This window comes from Moschus berezovskii, chromosome X (assembly GCF_049115385.1).
Source record: "Moschus berezovskii isolate FMDL1 chromosome X, NW_MosBer_1.0, whole genome shotgun sequence".
Taxonomy (NCBI): Eukaryota; Metazoa; Chordata; class Mammalia; order Artiodactyla; family Moschidae; genus Moschus; species Moschus berezovskii.
The window spans coordinates 90,794,926-90,820,258 of NC_142488.1; the positions used below are offsets into that span (position 1 = coordinate 90,794,926).

General features: G+C 42.5%; 1 protein-coding gene across 1 annotated transcript; it reads left to right on the forward strand.

Annotated features, from left to right (window-relative positions):
- Positions 1-3,893: 3,893 nt before the first annotated feature.
- LOC129563963 (nuclear RNA export factor 2-like) lies at positions 3,894-25,071 on the forward strand. The gene is made up of 21 exons (XM_055437626.2): positions 3,894-3,963; positions 12,238-12,421; positions 12,863-13,016; positions 13,606-13,689; positions 13,801-13,905; positions 14,019-14,099; positions 14,240-14,309; positions 14,454-14,542; positions 14,662-14,769; positions 14,955-15,064; positions 17,603-17,639; positions 18,018-18,086; positions 18,172-18,227; positions 18,373-18,480; positions 18,599-18,657; positions 18,763-18,878; positions 19,008-19,050; positions 19,666-19,738; positions 20,274-20,456; positions 24,833-24,893; positions 25,027-25,071. Exons 1-21 carry the CDS (start codon positions 3,894-3,896, stop codon positions 25,069-25,071), a joined length of 1,905 nt encoding a protein of 634 aa, XP_055293601.2.
- Positions 25,072-25,333: the final 262 nt, after the last annotated feature.

Consider the following 25,333-nt stretch of genomic DNA (forward strand, 5'->3'; position numbering starts at 1 on the left):
TGGTCTGTCGTATTTTCTTTAGATTATTTATATAGCCATGCCACATTGCTGAGTGCTAGCAAAATAATCCCATTGATTGTACAGCATTAAGTTTGCCTAAGCCAGTAAGCCAGAAAGACCACATCAAATTTATTTTGGATATACAGACAAAGCTTCAGTTTTCCACACAAATCAGCAAAAACAGTGTTTGTAAAACAGCAACTAAAAGAAAAATAAAAAATATATATAGCATATGCCCCTTCCCCTTTCTCTGTTCTTTCTAGGAAGGTGCAAACTAAATGTAAATTCATACTCCACTCAATTTTAATTTTTGGAATTCCACCAAGAGCTATAAAGACTGTCATATTTCTCTTTATAGTCTTTAAAAATAAAAGAAGGGGCTTCCCTGGTGGCTCAGTGGCCAATGCAGGAAACACAGGTTCAATTCCTGATCTGGGAAGATTCCACATGCCAAAGAGCAAATAAGCCTGGAAACCACACCTACTGAGACAATGGGCCACAACTATTAAAGCCCGAGCACTCTAGAGCCCGTGCTTCACAACAAGAGAAGGCAACACAATGAGAGGCCTGTGCACCACAACTAGAATAGCCCCTGCTCACCACAACTAGAGAAAATCCCATGCAGCAATGAAGATTCAGTACAGCCAAAAATAAATAAATAAAATTATTTTAAAAAATAAAAGAAGGAAATGTTTTAACCTAGCATCTAGCATTTTATACCACCTTTTATATACACAAATACTTCATGTATTAAGGATAAGTTTATATAAAATGAATTAAATGAATATACATTAAAATGAATCTGAAGGACTTAATTGGCTTCAACTTTGATTAGCTCTAATAATAATAATGGTAGTACTTGAAATTATGTAAATGGTATTTTAAAGAGGCCCTCTATGATCTCAACTTTTCAGTAACAGGATGGTTTTCCAGTTATTCGAATAAGGAAGACTGAGTCATTCTTAATTTTCTTTGGAAAATCTTGTGGGTGATCAAAGCACAAAGTCTGGAGCCAGAGTGTCTAGGGGTAACCCCCAACCTGGCACCTATAAATTCAGTTACTTTTTAGGCAAATGACTTCACACATCTGTGCTTCACCTTTCTCATCTGTGAAAACTGGAATAATAATAGTTCCAGGGGATCTTCCCAACCCAGGGATTGAACCCAGATCTCCCACATTGCAGGCAGATTCTTTACCAGCTGAGCAACAAAGGATGCCCAAGAATATTGGAGTGGGTGAAAAGAAAGTGAAAGTGAAGTAACTCAGTCGTGTCCCACTCTTTGCAACCCCATGGACTGTAGCCTACCAGGCTCCTCAGTCCATGGAATTTTCCAGACAAGAGTACTGGAGTGGGTAGCCTATCCTTTCTCCAAGGGATCTTGCAGACTCAGGAATTGAACCCTGGTCTCCTGCATTGCAGGCGAATTCTTTACTAACTGAGCTGTCTGGGAAGCTGTTTATAGAATTACCACTATTAAATGAGTTAACATGTTTTAAAGTGCTTGACACACACATACACAAAGTGCTTGACACATTGTAATCATTTATACACTTTTTTTCAAATTAACAACTGAAATTCACTTACTGGGTTTGCTTTAATTTCTCCTAGACTTGCATGAAATTAAGTCAACAGAGTTTACCTATACCCGCCATTTAGGTAAGTAGTCCTTACAATATGGCAACAGTTTTGGTTTTAGGGAGGACCGTGTAAAGAGTAGGACATGACTCAGCGACTGAGCATGCAGCACGCACAGTTCATTGTTATGCGTTAATTTATGTATTAAATTTCATGTATTATTAAGAAAAACAAAATTAGCACATTAAAGAAATTTACTAACACATTAAAAGGGTTGGATTAGCTACGGCTTGTGTGCTCAAGAAGATCACCCATAGACACCACTGTCAACGAGAAAACCAGGAATGTGAGCAATCTCGGATCTCCAAGTCTCAAGAAGAGAATGGTTTCCTGAAACACGCAGCCACGAGAACCTTACTGTCACCGTCACTTAGGAAGCTGATCCAGCTTGTGAGCATCCTGGGTACCTAAGGCTGTGGTCACTTGTATGCTGCCATCTTGTGGACACTACAAGTGCATGGCAGGCCCAGACCTGCAGATCATGTTAGCATCATGAGATCTTAAATTCTGAGCTCACGTAGTCTCTCTGGACGGATTGCCATTATGATCATGTCAGAGGTCCAGCTTTTCAAATCACTAAAGTACAGCGGACTCCTAAACCTTGCACATCATGTGGATTCATCCTGTCATGTGGCCCATACTAGCTAGTAATATGTGGAATCCTTAGCCTTCCGGGTCACAAAGATGACCTGCTTCTTAGAATCATATGGATGCCATGGTCCCCCTTGGTCACATAAGAGGCTCAGCCATGTCTATCTTGTAAAGATTGTTGGCTACCCAATCAAGATCCCTGCATCAACAGTGACATGGCTCCTACAGGGCAAGCAAACTGCTTGCAGTCATATGAACAACCGCACCTATCCAGTGGCTCTTGGTCATGTATATGGTCATTCTATGGTCCATGTGACATGCTATGGTCACTTGATGGTCAGTTTTCAGTTACATGAGGATTGAGAGCTCCTGAACCCTGAGGTGATTTGGATCTTTTTATTACATGGTCCATGCCCGTCAAACCCCGGAAGTTCTGGGCAGGGCGCACGGGGGCGCCCCACAGTGGCGCACTACGTGAATCTCGTGGTCACGTGACACTCTATGTTCTCACGAGAAGGGGGCTGTTTCAGCCGTTAGAGAGCCTCCTGAACGGCCGTCGGTAGCTCAGCTTAGTTGTTTGAGGAATCGGACCACTCAGTGAGGAAAACCTTTAGAATTAAGGTATGTGTCCTGACTCGGGGAACTTTGATGAGACTCAGGCTCAGATTCCAACTTTTCCACTAACTTTTATATCCAGCTGTGGGAGGTTTTAGTTGGGTAGGATGGACTCCCGCTGGTACCACGTTTACTCAGTATTGGTGAAACAGCAGGCGGCACGGAGACAGGGGTTGAGGGACCTCTCTCAGCGTCCCTTGGGAAAAGACAGGGACTTTTCTCAAACCTGAGGGACGTCTCAGGCTTGGGAAACTGGGTTGACTCCCCTGCTTCTCTTTCCCCTTCCCCACCCCCATATTATTAAGCACCATACCTTTTACTTATTTCCACTCGGTACTCACTTTCTGCCACGTGATGGCGTCCCTTGCGCTCCTCTGACCACATTTTTACAGATACCGAAGAACTCCTAGATGCCAATTTAAATAGATAATTTCAGATCTGATCTTAATTTCTGTCTCTTCATTGGTTCCGTATATCAAGAGGGGACTATTTATTAAGAATTTGATATTTTTTCAATAAAGTGTGAGACTAGCCATTACATGAAGATTCAGAATTTGTTTTTTATATTTGCTTTGCCGATCAGTAGTTTTTCAAAGTGTGTAGGGGATGGAGGAGCCTGGCAGGCTTCCGTCAGTCTGTAGGGTCTCAAAGAGTCGGACGCAACTGAAGCAACTTAGCATGTACTCATGGGGAATGGGATGCCATAGTCTTTTTCTGCTTGGAATCTCTAAATGGCTTAGTCTAACCAGACACTGCTAGCTTCTGATTCTCCTCACCGTTGCTTATTCGACTTCTTGAAAACTACCCCATTCCTTCATGTGGAAAAAACAGTGAATTTAAGAAAAACATATTAAGTAAAATTATAAGTGATGCATTTCATAAAAATCACATAGATGGTACTTAAGGAGTAAAATTCAGCAAATAAGAGATTGTGTTTACATTGGTGAGGGATTTTAATATTGAGAGATGTTTATGGGGGTGGTATTTTTATTATATAATAGCTGTTTTTTCTCTCATTTCAGCACTTTCAGATTTGTTCTACAAAACACTATGTCTGAGAGACAGCAACAACAAAAAAATACTCATCCAACAAAGAACAATAGGACATACAAAAATGAAGGTAAAAGGATTTCTATATTGTCTTACTTTAAAGATAACATATTAGTATTGGAGAAGGAAACGGTAACCCACTCCAGTATTCTTGCCTGGAGAATCCCATGGAAGGAGAAGCCTGGTAGGCTACAGTCCATGGGGTCGCAAAGAGTCGGACAGGACTGAGCGACGGAATGGTATGGTATGCACCTTGAATATCAGAGAAAGGGGTAGTGACTTAGTTTGTTCAGGCTGCTATAGTAGAACACTGTGGACTGGGTGGCTTATAAACAGCAGAAATTTATTTTTCACAGTTCTGGAATTTGTGAAGTCTAAAATCAAGACATCAGCAGGTTCAGTGTCTGGTGAGATCTGCTTCCTGCTTAATAAAGAGCTGTCTTCATGCTGTATTTTCACAGGGCAGGAAGGGCAAGAGAGCTCTCTGGGTTCTTTATAAGGGCACAAATCCCATTCATGAGGGAACCTCTCTCATGACCTAATTACCTTTCAAAGACTCTACCTCCAAATGCTGTCACCTTGGAGATTAGTTTGGAACATAAACATTCAGTCTGTAGCAGTTAATTTCCTCAATTTCTATGGAAATGGAACATTTTCCCACAGACCATTTGAAGTACCAGTGTTCCTTAGAAAACATTTTGGGAGAACGTGTTCAAACTAAATCTCTTCTAACATATTAATGCTTTGTACCTTTGTTTGCTGAGAACAATGTTTGTTTACTGATAATTATAATCTATTCTCATTAAGAAACCACTTATTGCTTACACATTTTATCTTATTTCACTAGTCATTCTTTTACTTAGCCTTTCCATTTATTTATTTTTATATATAACCTCAATTTATGCTTCTGATATCATGATGGCAAGAAATAAGAGCATAAGTGCTAGTAATTAGGAATTCTTATAAGGAAAATAAAATGCCCCACTCTGGAGAAGATGATACAACTTACTTGTAAGGATAAGCAGATGAACTGTTTCACATTTTATACCAATTTCCACACTTTTTTTCAAAACTAATTAGTTATTATTTAATAACTAGAGCTGCCTTTTTTTGGGGGGGGGGTCATCCTAGTGCACCAGCCCTGAGCATCCTGTATCAGGCATCGAACCTGGATTGGCGATTGGTTTCACATATGATAATTTACATGTTTCAATGCTATTCTCCCATATCATCCCACCCTCGCCCTCTCACACAGAGTCCAAAAGACTGTTCTATTCATCTGTGTCTCTTTTGCTGTCTCGCATACAGGGTTATCGTTACCATCTTTCTAAATTCCATATATATGAGTTAGAATACTGTATTGGTGTTTTTCTTTCTGGCTTACTTCACTCTGTATAATAGGCTCCAGTTTCATCCACCTCATTAGAACTGATTCAAATGTATTCTTTTTAATTGCTGAGTAATACTCCATTGTGTATATGTACCACCGCTTCCTTATCCATTCATCTGCTGATGGACATCTAGGTTGCTTCCATGTCCTGGCTATTATAAACAGTGTTGCAAAGAACATTGGGGTACACGTGTCTCTTTCAATTCTGGTTTCCTCAGTGTGTATGCCCAGCAGTGGAATTGCTGTTCTATGGCAGTTCTATTTTCAATTTCTTAAGGAATCTCCACACTGTTCTCCATAATGGCTGTATTAGTTTGCATTCCCACCAACAATGTAAGAGGGTTCCCTTTTCTCCATACCCTGTCCAGCATTTATTGCTTGTAGACTTTTGGATAGCAGCCATTCTGATTGGCGTGAAATGGTACCTCATTATGGTTTTGATTTTCATTTCTTTGACAACGAGTGATGTTGAGCATCTTTTCATGTGTTTGTTAGCCATCTGTATGTCTTCTTTGGAGAAATGTCTGTTTAGTTCTTTGGCCCACTTTTTGATTGGGTCCTTTATTTTTCTGGAATTGAGCTGCATGAGTTGCTTGTATATTTTTGAGATTAATTCTTTGTCAGTTGCTTCGTTTGCTATTATTTTCTCCCATTCTGAAGGCTGTCTTTTCACTTTGCTTATAGCTTCCTCTGTTGTGCAGAAGCTTTTAATTTTAATTAGACCCCATTTATTTATTTTTGCTTTTATTTCCAAAATTCTGGGAGGTGGGTCATAGAGGATCTTGCTGTGATTTATGTCGGAGAGTGTTTTGCCTATGTTTTCCTCTAGGAGTTTTATAGTTTCTGGTCTTATGTTTAGATCTTTAATCCATTTTGAGTTTATTTTTGTGTATGGTGTTAGAAAGTGTTCTAGTTTCATTCTTTTACAAGGGATTGACCAGTTTTTCCAGGACCACTTGTCAAAGAGATTATCTTTTCTCCATTGTATAGTCTTGCCTCTTTTGTCAAAGATAAGGTGTCCATAGGTGCTCATCTCTGGGCTTTCAATTTTGTTCCATTGATCTATATTTCTGTCTTTGTGCCAGTACCATACTGTCTTGATGACTGTGGCTTTGTAGTAGAGCCTGAAGTCAGGCAGCTTGATTCCTCCAGTTCTTCTTTCTCAAGATTGCTTTGGCTATTTGAGGTTTTTTGTATTTCCATACAAACTGTGAAATTATTTGTTCTAGCTCTGTGAAAAATACTGTTGGTAGCTTGATAGGAATTGCATTGAATCTATAGATTGCTTTCTGCAGCATACTCATTTTCACTATATTGATTCTTCCGATCCATGAACACGATATATTTTTCCATCTAACTGTGTCATCTTTGATTTCTTTCACCAGTGTTTTATAGTTTTCTATATATAGGTCTTTTGTTTCTTTACATAGATATATTCCTAAGTATTTTATTATTTTTGTTGCAATGGCGACAGGAATTGTTTCCTTAATTTCTCTTTCTGTTTTCTCATTGTTAGTGTATAGGAATGCAAGGGATTTCTGTGTGTTGATTTTATATCCTGCAACTTTATTATATTCATTGATTAGCTCTAGTAATTTTCTGGTGGAGTCTTTAGGGTTTTCTATGTAGAGGATCATGTCATCTGCAAACAGTGAGAGTTTTACTTCTTCTTTTCCAATCTGGATTCCTTTTATTTCTTTTTCTGCTCTGATTGCTGTGGCCAAAACTTCCAAAACTATGTTGAATAGTAGTGGTGAGAGTGGGCACCCTTGTCTTATTCCTGACTTTAGGGGAAACACTTTGAATTTTTCACCATTGAGTTTTCTGTGTGTTGTCATATATGGCTTTTATTATGTTGAGGTATGTTCCTTCTATGCCTGCTTTCTGGAGGGTTTTTATCATAAATGGATGTTGAATTTTGTCAAAAGCTTTCTCTGCATCTATTGAAGTAATCATATAGTTTTTATTTTTCAGTTTGTTAATGTGGTGTATTACATTGATTGATTTGTGAATGTTGAAGAATCCTTGAATCCCTGGGATAAAGCCCACTTGGTCATGATGTATAATCTTTTTAATATGTTGTTGGATTCTGTTTGCTAGAATTTTGTTAAGGATTTTTGCATCTATGTTCATCAGTGATATTGGCCTATAGTTTTCTTTTTTTGTGGCATTTTTGTCAGGTTTTGGTATTAGGATGATGGTGGTCTCTTAGACTGAGTTTGGAAGTTTACCTTCCTCTGCAATTCTGGAAGAGTTTGAGTAGGATAGGTGTTAGCTCTTCTTTATGTTTTTGGTAGAATTCAGCTGTGAAGCTGTGTGGTCCTGGGCTTTTGTTTGCTGGAAGATTTCTGATTACAGCTTCTATTTCTGTGCTTGTGATGGGTCTATTAAGATTTTCTGTTTCTTCCTGGTTCAGTTTTGGAAAGTTGTACTTTTCTAAGAATTTGTCCATTTCTTCCAAGTTGTCCATTTTATTGGCATATCGTTGCTGATAGTAGTCTCTTATGATCCTTTGTATTTCTGTGTTGTCTGTTGTGATCTATCCATTTCCATTTCTAATTTTGTTGATTTGATTTTTCTCCCTTTGTTTCCTGATGAGTCTGGCTTAAGGTTTGTCAACTTTATTTATCTTCTCAAAGAACCAGCTTTTGGCTTTGTTGATTTTTGCTATGGATCTATCCTGGAGAAGGTCCCGTGTGCACTTGAGAAAAAAGGTGAAATTCATTGTTTTGGGGTGAAATGTCCTATAGATATCAATTAGGTCTAACTGGTCTATTATATCATTTAACGTTTGTGTTTCCTTGTTAATTTTCTGTTTAGTTGATCTATCCATTAGTGTGAGTGGGGTATTAAAGTCTCCCACTATTATTGTGTTATTGTTAATTTTCCCTTTCCTACTTGTTAGCAGTTGTCTTACATATTGTGGTGCTCCTATGTTGGGTGCACATATATTTATAATTTTTATTTCTTCTTCTTGGATTGATCCTTTGATCATTATGTAGTGTCCATCTTTGTCTCTTTTCACAACCTTTGTTTTAAAGTCTATTTTATCTGATATGAATATTGCTACTCCTGCTTTCTTTTGGTCTCTACTTGCATGGAATATCTTTTTCCAGCCCTTCACTTTCAGTCTGTATGTGTCCCTTGTTTTGAGGTGGGTCTCTTGTAGACAACATATATAGGGATCTCGTTTTTGTATCCATTCAGCCAGTCTTTGTCTTTTGGTTGGGGCATTCAACCCATTTATATTTCAGGTAATTATTGATAAGTATGATCCCGTTGCCATTTACTTTATTGTTTGGGGTTCGAATTTATACACCCTTTCTGTGTTTCCTGTCTAGAGAAGATCATTTGGCATTTGTTGGAGAGCTGGTTTCATGGTGCTGAATTCTCTCAGGTTTTGCTTGTCTGTAAAGCTTTTGATTTCTCCTTCATATTTGAATGAGATCCTTACTGGGTACACTAATCTGAGCTGTAGGTTCTTTAATTTCATCACTTTAAGTATGTTCTGCCATTCCCTTCTGGCCTGAAGAGTTTCTATTGAAAGATCAGCTGTTATCCTTATGGAAATCCCCTTGTGTGTTATTTGCTGTTTTTCCCTTGCTTCTTTTAAAATTTGTTCTTTGTGTTTGATCTTTGTTAATTTGATTAATATGTGTGGAAGTTGCTCCACATGCAGGTTATCTTTTGATGTATTTGTGGGGGAGAAAGTGGTCTCCCCGTCCTATTCCTCTGCCATCTTGGGACTGACCTGCCCTATTGTTTCTTGACTGCTTTCCCTTTGTTTCTGCATTCTCTCACCTCCCTAATTAGTAACTTCTTGAGTATGTTCTTTGGAACTCAGGGAAGACTAAGGGGCCCAAAGCCTTTTTCTACAAACAAGAAACAGGGAAGACAGAGGGGCTTTTGTACTCAGGAGGGCCCTTGCAGGTTTCTATTCAGTTTCAAACCCCCCTTTTCTTGGATACTTCTCAGTCCTGAGGAGATCATGAGTGGGACAAGAGAGGGAATGAAGTTTTGGATAGAGAAGTTAGTCATAAACTTGGCAAGTGAACTTGGTTTTAGAAGGACTCAGGTTCGAGTTATCACCTGCAATCACTTGAATTGAAATACCTTTAAAGTCAATGTGTCAGTGGACCAAGCACCTGCTGTTTGGAACTCAGAGGTCAATCCTTTCCCCATAGCATTGAGAAACATATTAGTGAGGGGGGGCATCTTCATCTTTGAAGTGTTCTGAAGTGGTTGACTTATGTAGGACACAGATGAGATGGGAGATCCTGCCATTGACATGGTCACCCTCATTTCAGTGGGTATGATGGGGTCCTGGAATTGTAGGCCCAGAAGGAGCACTTAACCACCTGCCTCAAAGTGAGTGAAGTTCATTTGATAAACAGCAAGACTGGAAAGGGAGTCACATTAGTTTGACCTCCAGATAGCTCAGTTGGTAAAAAAAATCCACCTACAATGCAGGAGACCCCAGTTCAATTCTTGGTTTGGGAAGATCCAGTGGAGAAGGGATGGGCTATCCATTCCAGTATTCTTGGGCTTCCCTTGTGGCTCAGGTGGTAAAGAATCTGCCCGAAATGCAGGAGACCTGGGTTCGATCCCTGGGTTGGGAAGATCCCCTAGAGAAGGGAAGGCTACCAACTCTAGTATTCTGGCCTAGAGAATTCCATGGGGTTGCATAGAGTCAGAGGTGACTGAGCGACTTTCACTTTCAGTCTCTGAATGTAGCTAAGTGGTCAATAGATCCCTTGGATATTGAAATATCTGAACATATCCTTAAGTTGCATTTGATCCATATATAAATAAATAAAATTTGAATACATATTTATTTATAATAAGATACAGAAGAACATAAAAATAAGTAAATCAAGCTCTAGATCTGGTGATTTGAGCTGTTTTGTTGGTGAATGGTAATCCCTTACTCAGTTCTCACATTGACTCAGAACACCATGAATGAGTGGACTACTGAGGGAGGACCCTACAGTGACGTCACAAGCAACTATAGTAGATCTTCTTCCCAGGCTTAGCCAGAGGGATGGTCAGCCATTTACCACAGTCATTGTGCATTTGCTTTAAAGACACTCACTCTGAGCCACAGCTCAGCAAACTTTTCCTGGAAAGGGCCAGATCACAAATATTTGAGTCTTTGTGGACCATTTTGTCTATTTTGTAACTACTCAGCTCTGCTGTTTATGGTGGAAGCCTCCAGAGACAAGTATGGCTATGTTCCAATAAAACCTTGTATATGGACATTGACATGTGGATTTCAAATAATTTTCGCATGTCAAGAATTATTAATTTTTTTAACCATTTAGATATGTAAAAACCATTCTTAGCTTGCAGGCCCTAGAAGAACAGGCCACAGATCAGGTTTGGCCCATGGGTTATAGTTTCTCAATCTCTGATTTAAGCTAATGGAATCACCAGGGCCCTAAAACAACAGAGTTTAAAGCTAGAAAAATGAGGTGGCATCCATTTCTAGGCTCTCTGGCAAACATGTTGTGTCCAACTCTTTGTGACCCCATGGACTATAGCCCACCAGGCTCCTCTGTCCATGGAATTTTCCAGGCAAGCATACTGGAATGGGTTGCCAATGCCTTCTCCAGGAGATCTTCTTGACCCAGGGATTGAACCTGTGTCTCTGCATTGCATGCAGATTCTTTACAGTCTAAGCCACTAGGAAAGACCATAAACCCAAAGCTGATACTTTTAACACAGTGACTTTCAACAGTGGTTGTACACTGCAGTCACATGGAGAATTTAGAAAATGTGGATGCCTTTAATTATTGTGAGTATAGCTTGGTGCTGGTGATATTCTCAATCTCCCCAAGTACCTCTACTGTGTAAACAAGGTTGAGAGCTGCAACCCATACAGTGGGATATTACACAGCAATGAAAAAGGCAAGAACATAACTGGATTTCAAGGTTTATATGGAGCTGGGAGATGAAAAGATTAACTGGGAACAATTTAGAGTGTGGTATAAAGCTGAAACTGCAATACTTTGGCCACTTCATGCGACAAGTTGACTCACTGGAAAAGACTCTGATGCTGGGAAAGGTTGGGGGCGGGAGGAGAAGGGGATGACAGAGAATGAGATGGCTGGATGGCATCACCGACTCTGTGGACATGAGTTTGAGTGAACTCTGGGAGTTGGTGATGGACAGGGAGGCCTGGCGTGCTGTGATTCATGGGGTCGCGGAGAGTCGGACACGACTGAGCGACTGAACTGAACTGAACTGATATGCTTTATATCTTGATTGAGGTGGTGTTTAACTTTAATCCCTGACTTTTACATATTATTATAAGTAATTTGAGATCAGGAGAAGTTGGGTGAATTGTCCAAAGTGATTAATAATCAGAGAGAAGACAGGTGGATCTAATTATCAATAATTGTTTCTATTATGTAATGAGTCAATAATAATAGTGCTTACCCCCAAGCACCTGGTAAAACTATGACCTAAGTTTTTTATACAAGTAAAGCATGGACATGAAAGTATAACTCTTGTGCATTCCAAACACCTGCATTCCAAACTTCTCCTCTTCCTCATCCTGCTTCTCCTCTATTTCTCCCATGATAGTGCCATCTCTCAGATAATGCTTCCCTGAGGGCTCAGCAGATAAAGAAACTGCCTGCAATGCAGGAGACACAGGTTTGATCTCAGGGTCAGGAAGATCCTCTGGAGGAGGAAATGGCATCCATTCCAGTATTCTTACCTGATAAATCCCATGGACAGGGGAGCCTGGTGGGCTACTAGGTCATAAAGAGTTAGACAGGACTGAGGGACTGAATATGCATCTGAACTGGCAGAAGAGTTTCCTTTTGGGGTGTGTGGGATTGAACCCTTAGGCCAGGTTGGCATTTTGCTTGCCTGTTAGCCTAAGACATTGTACATGGTGAGTGGGCCACTGATGTGTGTTCAAACTTGTATTTTTGTTCCGCTTTTCAGAATATGAAGGTGGTGATAGTTCATCTGAAAGAAGAAATGAAGGTTGGAATTCTTTCCAAGATAATTTTGACAAGAGGAGCCCTCTTTATGAAGATAATGGATATGAGACTCAGCCTTCACACCGCCGTGATAATAATGGAAGTATGGTGATGAGGGATGTCCTAGAGGACCCCAAAGGAAGATAGTAAGTGACCAGGTAGCAGGGTTTGCACACAGCAGCCCCTGGGACAGTGCAGCTCTCCCTGTGGACTTCTTTTCCTCCTCTCACTGTAAAACTGAAGTATGCTAGAAGTGAAATAATGGTTGTGCAACCCTAATTGTAGAGTTTTCCCTGGTGATCAGTGGTAAAGAATCCACCTGCCAATGCAAGAGACGAGGGTTAAATCACTGGGTCAGGAAGATCCCCTGGAGAAGGAAATGGCAACCCACTCCATTATTCTTCCCTGGGAAATCCCATGAATAGAGGAGCCTGTGGGTTACAGTCCATGGAGTTGCAAAGAGTCAGACCCAACTTAGTGACTAAACAACAACAATCCAAACTGTAGTGCTGGTGTCTAAGAGACGAGTGTGTACAGAAGACTTTCTTAGCACTTATGACCACTCACCCTTCTTCTCTCCATTTCAGCTGTCCCTATTCCTTCCAAGGCAACAGGAGGAGAGTGAGATGGCACAGAGAAGGCAATATCCATGTTACTGTGTGGGGAAATGAAGAACCTGTAATGAGAGAAGTGAGGGAGAACACACAAGATGGTACTCAAGGGAGCTGGTTTAAGGTCACAGTGAGTATCCTGAAAAAGTATGGAATGCGAAGGAGAGAAAAGTCAGGAGGAGTTATGTTGGTCTCATTTGGAGATGCTAGTTTATTTTGCTGGGGACAGTTTGTAATCTGACCATTTTATTGCTTAGTTAACAGTCTTGTTCATCTAGGGGCAAATTCAGAGAAGCAATATAAAGGGAACAGACTGACTGTAAGGAGAACATTGGAGACTATCTCAAGGCAAAGACATGAACTACTGACTAGGATATGGAGCAGCTCTGCACTAGAGGTCTCAGTTTGGCTAACTGAGTGTGGGACATGGGGGGCCGAGTCTCTGGAGACCTTGTCTGAGGGGCAAGCAGTATCTGCACTAGATAAGATCTCCTGGAACTTTATTAAAGAAAGATCATCTCTAACACCTTGATTATTTGGCAGAGAGCTTTGACTGGAGAGGAGTATTTTGGAAATTCATATTATGCACAAACATAAGAAATCATACCAGTGGTCCCTTCTTTAATGCCCTTTCAAGCTCAAGAACAAGAAAAGGTTTGTTCTCCAGGCTAAATTCCCTATCCTCTGTCCTCTGTCCCAACCTCTCTTTTCATCCTTAGATTCCTCATGGGATAAAGTATGACAAGATATGGCTAATGAACTCAATCCAGAGCCTTTGCAGTGTCTGCTTTACTCCAGTGGATGTAAGAGAGGATGCCGAAGTCAGATGAGTGGGCACAGGGAAGGGGGAGAGATCTGGTATAGCAGGGTCTGTTGGCCTCTGATACTATTGCTGTTGCATTTAATCCCTATAGTTCCACTATGTGAAAAATGGGGCTCGATTCTTTGTCCAGAAAGCTAGCACTGCCTCTGCCTTGATGGATGTCAGCAACAAGATCTGTGATGAGGAGAACCAAAAGGTGTGTGTCCAGATCATTGCCTATAATGCATCCTGGGACAGGAGGACAGGCCTGGGGCTAGTCGTCTTCTTTGGAACTAGAGTTGCTGCTTACCCCACCTCTTCTTCCTGCAGATACCTATCTTTGTCAACCCCTCTGCTGTTCCCTACTCTGTGCGTAATAAGTTGGGACCAGAAAAAATGGAGAGGCTAAAGGTAATGCCAACTCAAGGCATGCTGCATGCAAACACTCACCTCTATCTCTTCTTCCCTCAGCCCTCCATCCCTCTCACCCCAGATTTCCCTGCCACCACCGCAGTCTCAGAGCAGCTCTCTCCCTCTCTCTGTCTCTGCAGTTGGCCTTTAACAAACGATTTGATGTCTCCCAGCAATCTCTTGACCTCCAGAAGCTCCGCTTTGACCCAAGTATGGCTGACAATAGTAATTTGAGGGCGGGTGCGGGCAGAAGGGGTCTTCCTAGAGGGAGACTTGGGGATGGTAATGTGAGGGGCTGATTATGGGCCTGGACCCCACTTGGTGTTCTGATTCCCTCCCCTCTCCTTCCTGAAGACTTGGTGGGCCATGATATTGAGATAATTCTGAATCGAAGAAACTGCATGGCTGCTGCCCTGCAGGTTATCAAGAAGAACTTTCCTGAGGTGAGGCTGAAGGCCCAGCTCTGATATTATGGTAGGGGGTGGAAGAGATGGGGTGGAGGGCAGATTTGTCTCCAAGATCCAGGATAGTAACCTTCACTCTAACTCTTCTTCACCCAAAGCTATTGTCCTTGAACCTGAGCTGCAACAAACTGTACCAGCTGGACGGCCTGTCTGACATTGTGCACATGGTCCCCACAATCAAGATACTGAACCTTTCCAAAAATGAGGTGAGAAGAGGGAGTCAGATCAATGTTGGGATGAGAGTAGTGGGGTTGGTTGTGGTCATCAGAGTGATGACAGGAGGCAGATGAGGGCACCTGAGGGGTGAGTGGGGTGGAGGCTGGGCTGCAGGGGCCTGGATGTTTCTCTTTTCCTGGAATTCCTTTTCCAATTTCCTCTCCATATTTCTCAGCTGCATTCTTTGTGGGAGCTGAACAAGGTGAAAGGGCTGAAGCTTGAAGAGCTGTGGCTGCGAGGGAACCCACTGTGTGACAGCTTTCCAGACCAGTCTACCTACGTAAGGTCTGTGTGAGACCATCCTGTCACCCTTCTTGGTGACCTTTACCCATGGGGGCCTAAACTATTTCTGACAGTACCTCTTTGCCAAAGGTGGCAGCCCTGGTCTTCTGGGAGAATCAAAAGCTCTGCCTTCTCTTTTCTGTGTCCCTTCAGTTCAATTCAGTTCAGTCGCTCAGTCATGTCCGACTCTTTGCAACCCCATGGACTACAGCACACCAGGCCTCCCTGTCTATCACCAACTCCCAGAGTTTATTCAAACTCATGTCCATTGAGTCGGTGATGCTATCCAACCATCTCATCCTCTGTCGTCCCCTTCTCCTCTCACCTTCAATCTTTCCCAGCATCAGGGTCTTTTCATGAGTCAACTCTTCACATCAGGTGGCCAAAGTATTGGAGTTTCAGCTTCAGCATCAGTCCTTCCAATGAATATTCAGGACTGATCTCCTTTAGGATGGACTGGTTGGATCTCCTTGCAGTCCAAGGGACTCTCAAGAGTCTTCACCAACATCACAGTACAAAAGCATCAATTCTTCGGTGCTCAGCTTTCTTTATAGTCCAATTCTCACATCCAAACATGACCACTGGAAAAACCATAGCAATGTCTCTGCTTTTTAATATGCTGTCAAGGTTGGTCATAACTTTTCTTTCAAGGAGTAAGTGTATTTTTATTTCATGGCTGCAGTCACCATCTGCAGTGATTTTGGAGCCCCCCAAAACAAAGTCTACCCCTGTTTCCACTGTTTCTCCATCTATTTGCAATGAAGTGATGGGACCGGATGCCATGATCTTAGTTTTCTGAATGTTGAACTTTAAGCCAACTTTTTCACTCTCATCAACAGGCTCTTTAGTTCTTCTTCACTTTCTGCCATAAGAGTGGTGTCATCTGCATATCTGAGGTTATTGTGTCCCTTACCTGTGAGGAATTTCCTTCCTCTGACCTGCTTACCTCTTCAAGTCTCAGAAGTCTGCTTCTGGTTCTCTGCCCCTAGCATTCTCCACCAGGGCCTCCCAAGAGCATGGTTCGGGAATCAGGGCTCCTCTCCCTCACCAAGACCAGGAGTCACCAGACTTGACCTTTCTGCTGGGCCCTGGACTGAGAAGGGTCCTCCAGGTCCAGGCCTCATGCTGAGACGGGCCTTCCTTCTCCATGCTGAGACAGGGCTTCCCTCCTCCATTCTCCCCCTACCTCCAAAAGGGTTCCCCTCCTCTTCCAAGTTGACACAGGGGCTTTCCTGCCCAGTGCCGGGGGCTGAGGTCCTGGGTGGCTGCTCTCATGACATCCGTTCCCCTGGTCCAAAGCCAGGGGCTGGATCGTTCTTAGGAAAAAGTAGGGTTCCTTGAGTCAAGGGGCCAGAAGTTCACTGCCGCCAGTGAGCAGAGAGCTTCCTGAGGCAGGAGAGGAAGGCAGGAGGCAGAGGAGTTAGAGGAGACTGCAGGACAGGCCTCTCGGGGGACACCGCCTGTCCTTCCCTGCACAGATCACATCGTCCTGCCTGTCCTCCAGAGGAACCCCCAGTAGCCTGAGACACGTGTGATTTCTCAGAGAAAGATCCAACTCAGACAGGCGCAGGGGCCATCGGGATAGAAAGTGATGATCATAAGGGCGGGCTAAAGACCCTCAGCTCCACACTGAGCCGGGACCTTGCCCTTTAAGATCTACCCCCATGGCTACTCCGTTTCCCATGCCCAGGTCTGACTGAGCTCACACAGGTGTCAAAGCTTCAAGAAGCATCCAGTGGCCGGCCCCCAGCCCAACATGTGCATAGTTTCCATTCCTACCTGGGGTGCCTGGGCTGTTCCAGGGCAGGGGAAGGAAAAGGCTGCAACAGGGGCACTGCTTCCTCTTTCTTCTGTCTTCTCCCCTGACCCCCACCATGGTAGAGCTTCCTTCCCTTCCCTTTGCTTTCTCTCTCTCCTTTGTCTCTGAGCCCCTATGTCTCCCTTGTTTCTCCCCTTCTCCCTCCACTCTCTTCCTGTCTTCATCCCTCTCTCTCCCTCCTGAGCCCTACCTCACTCACCTCCCTGCCACAGCCTTCTGGGCCATCCCTGAGGTGTGACCTGACTTGGCAGAGTGCTGGATGCCCAGTGAGGTAGCAAAGCCCCAGGCTCCCATCCTCCTATTCCCTCTTCTCTGCACAGCCTTCACTGGGCCCTGGAGGAAGGAAGGCAGGGAGGAGAGGAAGGCCTGCAGACTGGATTTGAAATGTTGGTCCTTGTGGCACAGGAGAAGGGATTCAGGACAGTCTAGGTGGGAGCTACCCAGGGGAGAGGAGAGGGAAAAGGAGAGGAGGAAGGAATATTAAACTTAAGGTACTGAGAGAGATGAGGAGATGGTGCCTTTCAATCAGATGAGAGATACTCAGTGCTCAACAGGAAAGTCAACCCAAAACCCTCAAAATCAGAAGTTGAGGTGGGTACAAGGGGCCGCTGAATGGGCAAGAACATCCCGATCTCTGTTTATCATGTTAATGTTTTAACTCAAATTAGGCATTACAACCTTGAACTATCACCCACCTCTTCTCTATTTTTGGTTTTGGACAGTGCCATCATAGAATGTTTCCCAAAGTTACTGCGCCTGGTAAGTTCCTATGTAAATCATTGTATCTTACTAACATTTCTGACCTCCTGCACTCAAGCCCTTTGGGTCTTGCCTAGATTATGTGTTGGCATCAGACCTTTGACCACTTTAGGGGATATGGAGTCCTGAAAATGACATGAATACGTTCACTGGGAAAATAAACATAAAACACATACACAGACACATAAAAGTTGCATATAATACTAGAGACCTCTAAGACATCATAATGAAGACACGCACTGTAGGCTTGCCTATGGACTTTCTAGGACCCTTTTACAACTTACCTCCTATCCTCCGTGTCCTGGGATCATCCTTTTCCCTGATCATCTGGGGTCACTCCCCTGGTCTCCACTCCTGACTTCCTCTTCCATTCTCCAGGATGGCCAGGAGTTACCCTCACCAGTTGTCTTTGACAGTCACACTCCTGGTGCAGTAAAGCCCAGCAAGGTGAGGAAGAGGATCAAACAATATTTGGGGCTATTGCAGGTGAGGGTTTATCTACTACATAGTCTCAAATGCCTTTTGATTCCAGGAAAACCATGAAGAATCTGACACACTGAAGAATATGATCCTTCAATTCCTGAAGCAGTAAGTTCACTTGGACTTGGGACCATGAGGAATAGAGAGAGCTGAGACTGGGTCAGGCCACCAAACTGCAGGTCTCCTCACAGAGACTTTCAAGTCTCCTTTGGGCTCGGATCACTGACAGCCTGTCCTCATTGCTGTTCCACAGGTATTACTTGATCTATGACTCTGGAAACCGATATGGTCTCCTTGGTGCTTACCACCAGAAGGCCTGCTTCTCCCTGACCGTTCCATTCCACTCTGAGGATCCAGCCCTGTGAGTATCACTGCCCAGACTCCTCCCTCAGGCTGTGTGGTTCCCCGGCAGACACAGGCCAGCTCTTGCTAACATCCCTGCTGGCTGGACCACCATCCATTATTCCTCTGTCTCCTAGAAGCAGCTTATGCGCGTACTTCAAGGACAGCAGGAATATGAAGAAGGTCAAGGACCCCAGTGAGTTTGTGGTGGGAAGGCTGGGCAGGAACGGTGGTGAGGGAGCCAATCATAGGGTCCAGGGCGTGGTAGCCCTGACTTTTGCTTTCTTCCCCTCCCCTACAGACCTGCGTGTCCAGCAGTTGAAGCACACAAATGATGACATTGTGCGTGCCCTCTGTGTGTTACCCAAAACTCAGCATGACCTCAACTCCTTCCTGGTGGACATGTGGTTTCAGACAGTGAGTGTTTGCTTCTTCCCTTGGTGGGGCGGCAGTGGGGCGGGGGGGGGTGCTGTAAGGGGATGGTCAGGCAGGAAGCCCCAGGTGGGGAAGAGGTTGAGGGGGTGACATTACCTGGGCTCTTTTCAGGGTACGATGCTCTGCTTCTCTGTCAGAGGGGTGTTCAAGGAAGGTGAGTATGTGTAGCCCTCTTCCCCCAGATGCCACACTGCTCCCTCCTCTGGCTAGGCTCCCCCCTCAAGAGCCCATCCAGCTTCTCTCCCCTCCCCTCCACACCCCTCCCCTTCCCTTTCATTCTGTCCCCTCCTCTGGACTCCCCTCCCCTTCACTCCCCTTCCCTTCCCTTCCCTCCCAGTTCTTTCCCTCCCTTCTCCTCTGTGTCCTCCAGCCCTCAGTCTTCCCACAGACAACCCAGATCTGAACTGCATCCATGTCTGCCCTCCTGCCCTGGGCATTACGGACATAGGCTGTGGAGTTTGGTGGCTCCCATCTCAGATACTTACACTGAGAACTTGGGCCATTACTTAACCTCACAGTTTCCTCATTTGCAAAATGGGGACATAATATCCACCTCTTGGGCAGCTATGAAAGATGCATCCCATGAACTTGTGAAGTGGTTGCCATGGGAACATGTCACTGGGAGCAGACAGCTCCTACAGTTGCCCTCCTCATTCCCAACACCCTGGCTCCCCAAGTGAACAGCTGTCCCCTCAGCATGACTGGGGTCCACCATGGGAGCCTGTAAACATGTAGGGCTCTAAGATCTATTGTTTGTTTGTTGTTGAAGTGGAAGGAGGGTCTCAGGACTGTATGCGTGCCTTCACCCGGACCTTCATAATTACCCCTGCCAGCTCTTCAAGGTGAGAGCCATGTTGTGGGCAGAATGACCCATCCAGCGTGGTTTCGGGGTACTGGACATGTGGTGGTGCAGACCTTGTGTTTACTCAGTATTGTGGAAAGCCAGCTCCAAGGAGCAGTCTAGCCTAATGGTTAGGAAGAGCATGGACTCTGGAATCGGCACATGGGTTCTCTCCCTGACCCAACACTCTCTGTGTGACCTTGGTCAAGTCACATGACCTCTCCATGACTCAGTGACTTCTGAAAATGGGGATCAGACCGTACACTCCTGTGCTGTAGTGTACTGGGCTGCTGTTCAGGGTAAATGTGAAGTTGTCCCTGGGTTGGTGATCAACCTATCCATTGAGTGAAGCTGGTAGACAATCTCTCTGAAGGTGGGCTCTGTACAAGGGGCAGAGGAACCAGTCAAGGAGCCTGGGGACAGACACAGGAGGGAGATGGAAGGAATCTGGTTGCTGAGTGGCGGTGGCAGCAGTCAGGATTGGGGGTGCTGGTTGTCCATCCATCAGTTGTCTAAATGCTCATTTTCCCTCCCAGTCTTTGCATAGTGAATGACGAGCTGTCTGTGATGGAAGCCAGCCCTAAAAACACCCAGAGTGCATTCTCCATCCCGGTGCCCACACCATCCACCAGCTCCGTGGCCACTTTATCCGAGGAGCAGCAGCAAATGGTACAAGCCTTCTCCACTCAGTCTGGGATGAACTGTCAGTGGTCTCAGAAGTGAGTATTGTATGTGAATGAAGATAAGAGGAAGCTGGGAGAATGATGGAATTAATAATGGGGACACACAGGCAATTTGGAAAAATAAGTATTTGGATATTTTGCATCCCAAAAAAGTAAGCTTGTGAAAAAAATAAACAAATTTTATGATTATATATGTAAAGCATTTTAAAAACAGTATCATACTCACATGACATGATATTTTATTTTGAAAATGCTAAAAAATTCACTAAGAAACTGTAAGAATACATAAACAAGTTCAGTAAAATTTCAGGATATAAGATCAGTATACAAAAATCATTTATATTTCTATGCACTTAAAATGAAAAACTCTTAAATTGAAATTAAGAAAACAATTTGATTTATAGTAGGATCAGAAAGAATAAATATTTAGAGCAAAATGTAACTAAAGAAGTAAAAAAATTGTACTTCAAGATGGGAACACATGTACACCCGGGGCAGATTCGTGTCAATGTATGGTAAAACCAATACAATAATGTAAAGTAATTAGCCTCCAATTAAAATAAATTAATTGAAAAATATTCAAAACATTTTTGGAGTAAATTAAAGAAAATCTAAAAAAAGAAACTAGAAGGATGTTCTGTGTTCATGTTGAAAGACTTAATATTGTTAAGATTGTAGTGCTATTCAAAGTGATCTACAGAGTCTATACCATAGCAAAAATCCCTGTTGGCTCCCTTCCAGAAATTGATTAAATGATCCTCAATTTTCACATGGAAGTGCATGGACTCAGAATAGTCAAAACAATATTGAAAGGGAATAATGTTGAGTCCTGGACCTCACAATTTCTAAACTTACTACAAAGATACTATAATCAAGGCTGTGTGGCACTGACATTTGATAGATCAGTGCAATAGAATTGAGTCCTGATATAAACCCTGACATTTGTAGCTAATTAATTTTTAGTGGGTGCCAAATTAATTATTGGAGAAAAAAATAGTCTTTTTGACAGATGGTGCTGGGACACATGAGTATTCACATGCCAAAAAAAAAAGAATTTTGTTCCCTATCACAGACCATATACAAATATTGACTCAAAATGGACCAAAGACCTAATATAAAATCTACAAGTGTAAAAATTCTTACTGACTTTCACTTAGTATGATAATCTCTAGGTCCATCCATGTTGCTTCAAATGGTATTATTTCGTTCTTTTTTATGACTGAGTAATATTCCATTGTATATATGTACCATATCTTCTTTACCCATTTCTCTGACAATGGACATTTATGTTGCTTCCGTGGCTTGTCTAATGTAAATAGTGTTGCTACGAACATTGAGATGTGTGTATCTCTTTGAATTGTGGTTTTCCCTGGATATATGTCCAGGAATAGGATTGCTGAATCATATGATAGTTCTATATTTAGTTTTCTAAGGCACCTTTGTGAAAAGTGAAACTTAAAGTCAGTTGTGTCCAACTCTTTGCGACCCCATGGACTATATAGTCCATGGAATTCTCTAGGCCAGAATACTGGAGTGAGTAGCCTTTCCCTTCTCCAGGGAATCTTCCCAACCCAGGGATCGAACCTAGGTCTCCTACATTACAGGCAGATTCTTTGCCAGCTGAGCCACAAGGGAAGGCTGTACTGTTGTCCATATTGGTTGCACCAGTTTTCATTTCCACCAACAGTGTAGGAGGGTTCCCTTTTCTCCACACTCTCTCTAGCATTTATTGTTCATAGATTTTTTTTAATGCTAGCCATTCTGGTTGGTGTGAGGTGATACCTCATTGTCATTCTTATTTGCATTTCTCTAATAATTAGTTATGACCAACCTAGATAGCATATTAAAAAGCAGAGACATTACTTTGCCAACCAAGGTCCGTCTAGTCAAGGCTATGGTTTTTCCAGTGGTCATATATGGATGTGAGAGTTGGACTGTGAAGAAAGCTGATCGCCAAAGAATTGATGCTTTTGAACTGTGGTGTTGGAGAAGACTCTTGAGAGTCCCTTGGACTGCAAGGAGATCCAACTGGTCCATTCTAAAGGAAATCGATCCTGGGTGTTCATTGGAAGGACTGATGCTAAAGCTGAAACTCCAATACTTTGGCCACCTCATGTGAAGAGTTGACTCACTGGAAAAGACTCTGATGCTGGGAGGGATTGGGGGTGGGAGGAGAAGGGGATGACAGAGAATGAGATGGCTGGATGGCATCACCAACTCCATTGGGACATGAGTTTGAGTGAACTCCGGGAGTTGGTGATGGACAAGGAGGCCTGGTGTGCTGTGATTCATGAGGTCACAAAGAGTCGGACACGACTGAGCGACTGAACTGAACTGAACTGAACAATTAGTGATGTTGAGCATCTTTTCATGTGTTTTTTGGCTTTCTGTATATAATCTTTGGGGAAATGTCTATTTAGATCTTCTTCCATTTTTTGGTTGGGTAAGTAAAGTAAATCAGAAAGAGAAAGACAAATATCATATGATATCACTTACATGTGAAATCTAATAAAAATGATACAAATGAACTTATTTACAAAATAGAAATAAACACAGATCTTGAAATAAATTTATGGTTACCAAAGGGAAAGTGTGGGGAGAAGTGATAAATTAGGAGATTGGGATTAATATCTACACTGCTATATATAAAATAGATAAATAATAAAGACCTACTGTATAGCACAGGGAACTCTACTTAATGTTCTGTAATAACCTATGTGGGAAAATAATCTGAAAAAGAATATATATATATACACACTCACTTTGTTATATACCTGAAACTAACATAACATTGTAAGTCAATTATACTCCAATAAAAATTTTAAAAAGCACTTAGAAGAAAACATAGGTGTATATCTTCATGACCTTGAATCAGGCACCAGTTTCTTATATGTGACACCAAAAACATAAGCAGCCAAAGAAACAAATAAATTGCACTTCATCAAAAGTAAAAACTTTTGTGCATCAAAGGATACTATCAAGAAAGTGAACATACCACCCACAAAATGGGAGAAAATATTTGCAAATCTCATATCTGATAAGGTCCACTATCTAGAATATTGAAGGATTTTACAAGTCAACAATCAAAGCGTGGAGAATGGCATTGAAACATGTATATTATCATATGTGAAACGAATCGCCAGTCCATGTTCAATGCATGATACAGAATGCTCGGGGCTGGTGCACTGGGATGAACCAGAGGGATGGGATGGGGAGGGAGGTGGGAAGGGGTTCAAGATGGGGAATACATGTACACCCGGGGCAGATTCATGTCAATGTATGGCAAAACCAATACAATAATGTAAAGTCATTAGCCTCCAATTAAATAAATTTTTTTAAAATGGAGAAAGGATTTGAATAGATACTTCTCTAAATATGGTATACAAATGACCAACAAGCACATGAAAACATGCTCAGCATCATTAATCATTAGGAAAATACAAATCAAAACAACCACTCACTTCACATCCACTAAGATGGCTTTAATCAATGAAACAAAAGATAAGCATAGGTGAAGGTGTGGAAAAGTTAGAATGCTCATGTATTAGAGGTATATGGAACATTCACTTAGGGAAAACATTTGGAAGTTCCTCAAAATGTTAAAATGGAGTTACCATATCACCCGGTAATCCCACTCCTAAGTATCTACCAGGAGAAATGAAAGCATACGTTCACTCTAAAACTTATTCAGGAATAGCATTATTCATAATAGCCAAAATATGGAAACAACTGATGAATGGATGAATTTAAAACTGGTACATCCATATAGTAGAATATTATTCAGTCATAAAAAAGAATACAGTTCTGATATATGTCATGACAAGGATGAACCTTGAAAACATGATGCTAAGTGAAAGAAGCGAGTCACAAGAAATCAGATATTGTAGGAAATGTCCATAATTGGCAAATCCACAGGGACCAAAAGCATATTAGTGGTTGCCAGGGGAAGGGGAGGAATAGAGAGGGATCATTAATGGTTAAGGAGTTTCTTTTTGAGGTGTTAAAATGATTCTGGAATTAGATAGATGTGATAGGTGCACAATCTTGACTAATAAAAAGCACTGATTTGTATACTTTAAAATGATGTGTGCATTATATCTCAATAAAAGACAGTTGGAAACTAGTACTTTATAATTTTTCATTTGTCATTTTCTTGGATATCTTTATTGATCAGTATATATTGAACTCCCTTGTTCTTTTGCACAGCTCTGTTTTTCTGTTTTGACCTCCAGTGGGCGTGAATGCTAGTGACAGATGATTTGGTTTCACTGGTCTTTCTTCGTCATTATACATGTTCACACTGGTCCATGTGTCCCAGCAAGAAAGTGGCATGGATTTAGTGGTGGCATTGCAATGTCAACGTGTCTGTATTGTGGTACTAATGGAGAGCACCTGTTCTTCTCCCACCATAGGTGCCTTCAGGACAATGAATGGGACTACACCAGAGCTGGTCAAGTCTTCTGTATGCTCAAGGTGAGGTCTGGGGATCAAGTAGATTAAAGATGAACATTTCTGGGCCTTTGGGGAGGCCAAGAAAGTGGAGGCTGGTGGCCTGGGAATGGAACTGGGGGACTGGCTTTTTAACATCCTAACTCCTCCCCTCCAGACCGAAGGCAAGATCCCAGAGGAAGCCTTCAAAGAAATCCCCTAAAAGGAGCCCTTGGATGTCGTCTTTGGCTTCATCCACATCGTCTTTTTCTCTCTAGCCTCAGGCCACGGGCATGACTGGGGTTGGAGACTGACCAAGAAGCCAAAGTTACATTATAGGCCAGTTAACATATCCTGAGGGTCAGTTGTTCTGCATATTTCCCTCACTCATTATTGCAGTGTTTGTTTTCATAATAAAGAGTGATGTTGCATGTTATATGTTATGTGTCCTGCATTGCTCTTCTCTGCCCCAATCATGAGCCAGT